The sequence below is a fragment of the Camelina sativa genome, chromosome 18 (genome assembly GCF_030686135.1).
Source record: "Camelina sativa cultivar CO46 ecotype springtype chromosome 18, ASM3068613v1".
NCBI classification, from domain to species: Eukaryota; Viridiplantae; Streptophyta; class Magnoliopsida; order Brassicales; family Brassicaceae; genus Camelina; species Camelina sativa.
In genome coordinates, this window is record NC_141897.1 from 12,494,318 (window position 1) to 12,503,336 (window position 9,019).

The 9,019-nt window shown below is 37.7% G+C and overlaps 1 protein-coding gene and 1 long non-coding RNA gene across 2 annotated transcripts; both read left to right on the top strand.

Moving 5' to 3' along the window:
• The first annotated feature begins 767 nt into the window (after positions 1-767).
• Positions 768-8,795, top strand: LOC147922823 (uncharacterized). The gene is made up of 5 exons (XR_015589194.1): positions 768-1,112; positions 1,542-1,670; positions 1,777-1,843; positions 1,938-2,012; positions 8,513-8,795. It is a non-coding gene; the product is annotated as an uncharacterized LOC147922823 (long non-coding RNA).
• On the top strand, positions 2,391-3,527 carry LOC147922824 (uncharacterized). Its single transcript, XM_087499779.1, has one exon. The coding sequence runs from the start codon at positions 2,514-2,516 to the stop codon at positions 3,390-3,392; it is 879 nt and encodes a 292-aa protein (XP_087355905.1). The 5' UTR covers positions 2,391-2,513; the 3' UTR covers positions 3,393-3,527.
• Positions 8,796-9,019: the final 224 nt, after the last annotated feature.

The window sequence follows — 9,019 nt, forward strand, 5'->3', positions numbered from 1 at the left end:
TGGATTAAAGAAATTTAAGGAAGATTCTCAAAAATAGCACAAAAATAAGTTTTTTTTCCAAACTTAGCACAACATCTCTAAAATTCCAAAAGTAGCACCAATTAATCTTTTAAAATTAAATTATAAATTCAAAATACTAAACCCTACACCTCAAAACTATATCCTAAATGTGAAATTTAGAACCCAAACTTAAAAAACAAAATTCTAAAAATTAATTTTAAATGTTTTAATGTTTTAAATAGTGCTATTTTTAGAAATTTATAGAATGTGTGTTATAATTGTCCATAAAACTTGTTTTAGTGCTATTTTAGGGTATTTCTCCAAATTTAACCCCAGAAAACCATCCTAGTGCAATATATATTATGTTTAATATACTTATGTAAAATCTTAATGCTATTTGCAAATAAAATAAAATAAAATAAAATAAAATAAACAAACATAGCATACATGACCCGCTCTAAAAAGAAGCATATCTTTTGATCCATATCCGATTAAACATAAGATCTAAAATAAAATAAATGACATGTTTAAGAAAAATAAAAAAAGTTTATAACGGTTTAAAATTTCTTTAAATATAGTTTTTGACTATTATTCCAACACTTATAAATATTTTAAGTCTAAGATTGAATAATAATACATAATATTTAACAAGAATACTGTAATTTAATTTGGTATCATAAAACAATTAAATATGATCGAGCTACAGCGGAAAGCAATTTTTCTACATCGGTTACATACTATAGTCATATAATTTGTATGATTATAATAAGATTGATTGTATTTTGAGTTGGGGCAAAACAAAAATCAGCCGAAGAGAGACATAACCTAAAGTCATTGTAAAGTCCTTTGTCTCTGTCCTCCTCCTCCTCTCTTCCTCGGTTCCTCCTCCGTGACCTTCAAAATTGGTCCCTTACCAATCTTCTCCGTTTCTACACCGATACCGTTTCTTGCCACCTTCCTCCACTGGATCAACCAAACATGCTTTCTTCATCCAATTCTATGTTTTTTCCTCCGATTTTGTCTCATCTCATCACAAATGGTTACCTGAATGGAAAGAACTACTCTTATCTATCTCCAAGACTGGTTATTCCACAAATTTTAGTAACAATTGTGTAAGAACTCTCTTCCTCATTGAGTTTGCTACTTCTTAAATTGATTTGGATATTATTGATTATGCTATATAATCCATATACTATTTTCTCAGTCAATACAATTTTGTTTTTTTTTTTTTTTTTTTTTTCAAAATTGCATTCTCGGTCTCCATTAGCAACTAAATAGCAATGAGCTTTCTCACTGCTTGATTCTTTAAGATCCCAATTCCTTGATAACTACTGGTTCTTCATCGAATTGGAATTTTGCATGGATCGATTGCTCATAGTATATTTGTTGGGCAATAACTGGTAATGACACAACATGAGTTAGGCTTTAGGTATAAATAAAATAAAAAGCTTACAAAATACGTATGATGGTTTTTCTATATTAAAGTTTAGACATTTTTAGATGGTTATATTGTAAGACTTACCTCCCAAACGAACATGCAGGTTGATGAAGTTAAAAGAGATGATGTCATTTCCCTGTCAAGAAATGCTGCTACTTTGGCTGTTTCTCTCTTTCTACACGTCTTTCAAGTTCATATCGATCTGCCAACTCTCACATAGAAGGATAAGGAAGTCAGAGTTGCTTCTAACCTCTAAATCTCAACATTTCATATAAAATCAGATGTTACATTGGAATATTAAATTCATATTGAATTGCATGACTCCTCTTGAATTTCAGGAACCGGTTCATTAGATCTTTTTTACAGAAGAGTGAACTTTGTACCCTGAAAATGACATAACAATAGGTTAGGTTTATGAAAATGAATACTGTTGAATGTATATATATACAACAATATAAGATCTTTATACTTACCTTGGCATTGTTGTATATGTCCCCAGGTATGAAGAACCATGACTTGCATTTTCTATGAAGTCTTGAAAGGCTTCACATCTCGTAGGATGAGTCATTGCAAGGTATGTGTTTCAAAGCTTGTATTTGAAAAATGGTGAATATGTGATGATTGGGTCTATACGTTTCATGCTAATATTTATAGGCGATTCATATATTAGTGTTTAGGTTAGAAGCAATAAATGATAGATTTCTTGTGCAAGCACAAAATCTTTGATACGTTTAACAAAAGGTTTATTCGCATAATTAGCATTGATTTAAGAGAAGTTTAGATTATTCTGTTCTAATTTCAAGGGATTTTTTGAGATTGCGATTACATTTTGAAAGATTGATTAAGCGATAATTATGCAATTGTCGTTAATCTATATTAACATTTTTGTGTTATGTCCTTTTAGTTTTGTTTATTTTAAAACTTATTTACAACATTAACCCCTAAAAAGTTTCCAAAACGAGTATAGTATTGAGCGAAAAAAAAGAGTGACGTGGCAAGGCGATTCCAAAGGTGATTTAGGGTTTTGGCGTGCATCTCACGCTCCAGCGTTCTGGTGGCTCTGCCGCCGTTCCCGATGTCTCTCGCGCCGGTGGTTCCAATTCCGGTGCTTCCCTCCAAGGTTTCTTACTCGTCGGTGGTTCAGAATTCTCAAAGTCTTTCCAAACATGCTCTTGATGTCAAAGTTGTCGACGGTAACCATACCGTTCAAGTCCCGGATGAAATCTTTCAAGATGCGGCTCCTCTATGGGAGGATTTTTTGATTGGCAAGTTTCTTTCCACTACTGCTCCGCATGTGGCAAAGATTCATGTCATTGTTAACAAAATCTGGCCTCTGGGGGACAAATCTGTGCTGATCGATGTTTTTGAAGTCAATGAGTCCACTGTTAAGTTCAGAACCCGGGACCGGGAGATAAGGGACCGTGTTTTACGTCGTGGTATGTGGAATATAGCAGAAATTCTGATGATTGTTTCTCGGTGGTCGCCAATCATTGAGGAAGCCCAGCCAGATATTAAAACAATCCCCTTGTGGGTTGTTATGAAGAAGGTTCCACATAAGATGTTCGCATGGAAGGGGTTAGGGTTCCTAGCAAGTGCTGTGGGTGATCCCAAGCGGTTACATCCTGATACAGTCCTCTGCAAACAATTTGGGGAAGCAAAAGTGTTTTTTGAGGTAGATTTATCCAAAGATCCCCCTAAGTCTTTCCGGTTTCAGTCTGAAAAAGGTGTGGATGCAGTGGTGGAATTTCAATACCCGTGGCTACCACCAAAGTGCTCTATTTGCTCCAACTGGGGTCACCTAAGGGAGGTTTGTAAGGCAGCAAATCCACAACCTGACGAAGCTCAAGTGGCCACCTCAACTCCGGTGGTTAATACATCTTTTGTAGACACTCAAACTCGAGTTTCGAGCAAGGATATCAGCCAAGTGACTCCTCAATCTGCTTCCCCAAGCTAGGGAGTCGTGTTGGTTCATACTGCTCAAGAAACCAGTTCAGTAGGTATGGAAGGTTCAGTCGGTATGGAGGGTGAATGGTGCTCAATCTCCGCTTCTAAAGGTAACCGTCCGGAGCAGAAGACTCAGGCCACTAATAGCATTACGGTCTCTCCTTCGAGAATCGCAGTCTTGGATGTGGAGGGTGAGTTGGGAGATAAAGAGGACACAGAGACAATGGTGGATCCCTCAGACAGGATGGAGGAAGGAGAGTTACCAAACTCTGACTCCACTGTTACTACTGAGAAAACAACGCAGACAGAGAAAACAGAGCAACTAGTGAAAGGAACCGTGAATGAGGAAAGTAGTGTTCGTCCTTCTCTTCCTTGTGGTTCTAAATCAGCCCAAAAGTTTATCACAGATCCTCAAGCCTCTAAAGCTGTCCAGGTTCCGGCCTGGAAGAAAAAGAACTTGAGGAAAAAACCTTAATGTCAGGGTTCTTTTGGAATGTTCGTGGGTTTAATACAGTTTCAAAACACTCGATCATTCGCAGTTGGGTACAGAGTCAGTCTATGCAGTTTGGGTGCTTATTGGAGACGCGAGTCAAAGAAAGTAATGCCCAAGCAATTGTAAATAAAGTTTTTCCACATTGGTCTTTTATGTCAAATTATGAACACCACCGGCTGGGGCGTATATGGATCCTATGGAGTCCAACAACACGACTAACTCCGGTGTTTAAAAGTAGTCAGATGATTTCTTTTTGGGTACTTCTGGCGGGTGAGACAGAGGAATTCTTATGCTCTTTTGTTTACGCATATAACACGGCTGAGGGTAGGAAGGAGCTCTGGGATGATATGAGAGCTCATCATGATTCTCCATTATTTTGTAATAAGCCATGGCTGATTAGTGGTGATTTTAATAAAACACTTGATGGGGTGGAGCATTCCCGGTTTGAGGACACTCCAATGGTACGTTACGGTATGCGGGATTTCCAGGAGGCTGTTCGGTATTGCTCCCTGATCGACCTCAAACACCATGGATCGCAGTTCACATGGTGTAATAAGAGAGATGGTGATTTAATTTGTAAAAATCTGGATCGGGGATTAGTTAATCAAGCTTGGACGCAGATATATCCACACTCTTATTGTGTTTGATTCGGGAGGTTGCTCAGATCATTCCCGAGGTCGATTCTGTCTAGGTGCTGAACCATTAAAGAAACGGCGACCTTTTAAGTTCTCAAATGTTCTAACATCGTTGCCTCAGTTCCCGACACAAGTGAATGAGTTTTGGCAAACTTTAGCACCGTTGTTTGTCTCTACCTCTGCGCTATTCCGTCTTTCCAAGAAACTCAAGAGTTTAAAGCTAGTGTTGCGTCTCCTAGGGAGAGAAGCTCTAGCTGATATTACTTGTCGAACACGAGATGCTCATGAGGAACTATGTCGTCGACAGGACGCCACTTTAGCCAATCCCACGTCTCAAAGCATGGAAGCCGAAACACATGCCTTCCAGCGATGGGATTTTTTATCAACGCTAGAGGAAGGCTACATGAAACAAAAATCAAAGTTTCACTGGTTGAATGTGGGTGATCAGAACAATGCCTATTTCTATCGCTCTGCAGAGCAACGGAAAATGCAGAACAGTGTCCGAGAAGTTACGAATCAACATGGTGTTGTTCTCTAGCAGCTAGAGGATATTAAGGAGGAGGCTGTGAGGTTCTTTCAAGAATTTCTCACACATTCTCCGGCAGATTACTGTGGAATGTCAGTAGACAGTTTGCAGAGCTTATTGTCTTTTAAGTGCTCTGTTACTGATCAGGAATTGCTCATAAAAGGGGTGACACCTTCTGAGATTAAAGCGGTCATCTTCTCCATGCCATCAAACAAAGCTCCAGGACCTGACGGTTACACCATTGAGTTCTACAAGTCTGCTTGGCCAATAATTGGTAATGATTTCACTGTTTCTATCCAATCCTTTTTTGTAAAGGGGTTTCTGCCGAAGGGACTCAACGCCACAATATTGGCTTTAATCCCGAAATCAGAATCAGCAAGTGCCATGAAGGATTATAGGCATATCTCCTGCTGCAATGTGTTGTATAAGGTTATCTCGAAAATTCTAGCCAACCGGCTAAAGGAGCTTCTGTCTAAGTTCATTTCTACGAATCAGTCTGCGTTTGTTAAGGATCGGTTGCTATTGGAGAATGTTTTACTTGCCTCAGAAGTTGTTAAAGACTATCACAAAGACACGATCTCTCCATGTTGTGCAATGCAAATCGACATTTCAAAAGCCTTTGATTCAGTGCAATGGGATTTCTTGTTCAACATCCTTGAAGCGTTGGAGTTGCCTGGAAGGTTTATTCATTGGATCCGGTTGTGTATTTCCACTGCCTCATTTTCTGTTCAGGTAAATGGGGAGCTTGCGGGGTTTTTTCAAAGCGCAAGGGGACTCAGAAAGGGGTGTTCATTGTCTCCTTATCTATTTGTAATTTGCATGAACGTGTTGTCTAAGCTCCTTGATAAAGCCGCGGCTGAGAAGCGCATTGGTTACCATCCCAAATGTCAACCTATCCAATTGACTCATTTGTGTTTTGCTGACGACCTGATGGTCTTTGTGGATGGACAAAAACGGTCCGTTGAAGGTATCCTAGAAATATTTGATCGGTTTGCTGCAATCTCTGGCCTAAGGATCAGTATTGAAAAATCCTCTATATACATGGCTGGCGTCTCTGATACATGTCGTTTAGACATTCTCCACCAGTTCCCCTTTGCTCATGGCCAGCTTCCAGTTCGCTACCTCGGTTTTCCTCTGCTCACAAAGCAAATGTCATCTGTTGACTGTCTTCCTTTGTTAGAAAAGGTCCGAGCCCGTCTGACATCATGGAGTGCACGTCCTCTCTCTTATGCAGGTCGTCTGCAGCTTTTTAAGTCTGTAATTTCTAGTACACTCAACTTTTGGATCTCTGCATATCGTCTCCCTAGTTGGTGTATAACAGAGATAGACAAATTATGCTCTGCTTTCCTCTGGTCTGGTCCTGAGCTGAGTGGCAAGAAGGCAAAGGTCTCTTGGAAAGAAGTCTGTCGCCCAAAAGCAGAAGGGGGTTTGGGACTCCAATCTCTCCGTCTTGCCAACAAGGTTAGCTATCTTAAACTCCTATGGCGAATAATGTCTGGATGAGATTCTCTCTTGAACAGGTGGATCTCTGTCACTCTACTCAAAAACAGACCCTTTTGGGAACTCAAATCTACTACTAGTATGGGATCATGGATGTGGAGGAAGCTCTTAAAGTATAGATCACTTGCGAAGCAGCTTTACAAAGTGCAGGTTAATAATGGGACATCAATATCGTTTTGGTATGACATTTGGAGTAGCTTGGGTTGTCTCCATGAGATCAATGGTAGCAACCGACATATTGAACTCGGCATTCCTTTGACTGCAACCGTGGCAACGGCCAAAGAGGGCCAACGTAGGCGTCAGCATCGTTCTGCCCTTCTCAACACCATTGAAACTGAACTAGCGGCTCTCACTCTCACTGCAGCTGAGGATATCCCCATGTGGAAGGGTTAACACAATTCCTATCGTGAGAGGTTCATAACTAAGGAGACCATTACTCTGCTTCGTGAATCTCAGCCGGCGGAACCTTGGTCTCAAAGTGTCTGGTTCATGCATGCAACCCCCAAGTATGCGTATGTATCCTGCCTGGCTGTTAAGAATCGACTTCCTACGGGGGACCGCATGCAACGATGGAATACCAATCAACGAACAGATTGTGTTTTTTGTGGTTCTGTGGAAACCCGTGATCACCTCTTCTTTTCCTGTCTGTATGCCGCAGCGGTATGGGTTCCACTTGCGACTAGACTCCTTGGAAATCTTTTCACAATTGATTGGAACACTCTTCAGGCTACACTCCGCAATACCAACATGGATAGAATCCGTCTCTTCACTATTCGTTATAGTTACCAAACCACGGTCTATCATCTTTGGCATGAACGCAACAAGCGAAGACATGGAGCAACTCCCATACCCTCTTCTCATCTGGTCAAGCTCATTGACAAGATAGTACGCAACATGTTCACTTATATCGACAACCTGGGAAACTACTCTTACGACGATGGGCTGACCTTATGGTTTGCCACTCGCCCTACTTGACTCATCTCTGCTGTAAATCTTGTCTTCTCTTTTTTCGGTTTTGTTTAAGCAAACTCAAAAACTGGTAACAGTCATTGTAAAACAGTCTTTTTTGGTTTGAATTAATTTAACATTCAATTCAAAAAAAAAAAAAGTTTCCAAAACTAACATTACTCCAAATTTTGTTTCCTAAATATTTTACATTTCATTCCAACTAAAAAATAACAGCAATCAATATGGAAATAGAAAATATCATATATTTAACCACACATTATCTTGTGTTTTGAAGATATTCTATGTCTGAATCATTCGCAAACAAAGAAAACAACAATTTGATTCCCATTTTGTTTTCCAAAACCTGTGAGCTTTGATTCTTAACGTTAGAGAAACTTCGATTGACATTTATTTAAATATTATAATTAACATATATAAACTTAATAATTTTTTTAATTATTACAAATATGTAAAATTAAAAAAGTCTAAAAGTTATATAGTAGATGAGTTATAAAGAGTACATGTTAGAATTAATAAAATATTATTAAATTTGTGTTAATACGGGTTAAATTCTCATTTAATTATTTATCAACACTACTAATATTAGAATATTTGACATAAAATCAAGTTGATTTAACTAAGATTGTATAAAATAATTAAATCATTAGGAAAAATGTGACTTAATCATAGCATATAAATTATTGATTATGTATTTTGATCCCTTATATTTTGTTATAATTATTAAAAATCAAAATAGAATCTCAAACACTAAACAAACTAAACTAAATATAACAAACAAATGGTCATGAAGTATATTACGGGTTAAAAAAATAATATAAATATTTAACCGTACAACAACCGGAAATTTTAGTTATTCCTCTATTTACTAAACATCCAATATTTAACAAATAGATATAACATAAAATAAAAATTATATCTCCGCAGTGTACCGCGGATTAAAATATAGTTAGATGATAATGATTTTTTGTAACAAACTGACAATTATTACATTTTTGTCTGTTTTGCAGAATTTCTCCATGTACGACAAGGCCCAACATACAAAATATTTTGTATCCATGCAGTTGGATAGGTTTTCGGATTATCCGGTGGGTAATTGGATAAACACGCAGTCCCTACAGCTAAAATTAAATCTTTATTTTTTTTAAGTCATTTTTGTTCTTCTTCATTTCAATAAAGTGTCTCATTTCTTAATAATTCAATGGCAATTTTAGTAAATATATTGAAAATTTCGGATATTTACCCAAATGTACTTCTCTTTTAATTATAATAAGATATTTTTTTGTGTGCAAACTATTATAAAAAGATATATGCACCTTTTATTTGGAATAATTTTGCGAGAAGACTCATAAATACCTCCTTCATGGTGGACTAGGATAAGTATTATGCTATCTTCAATCAACAACATCCCAGTTGTGTAATAGTTCTTGATCAGTTTCGCAATTAAGAGAACATTAGCCATATCTGGCGAGAGCATAATCATCAATGTTACATAAAGATCTTCATCATCTAAAATT

Bases quoted from the DNA above. Each gene is read 5' to 3' on its own strand.
- LOC147922824 (XM_087499779.1), top strand. From the start codon at position 2,514: ATGTCTCTCGCGCCGGTGGTTCCAATTCCGGTGCTTCCCTCCAAGGTT.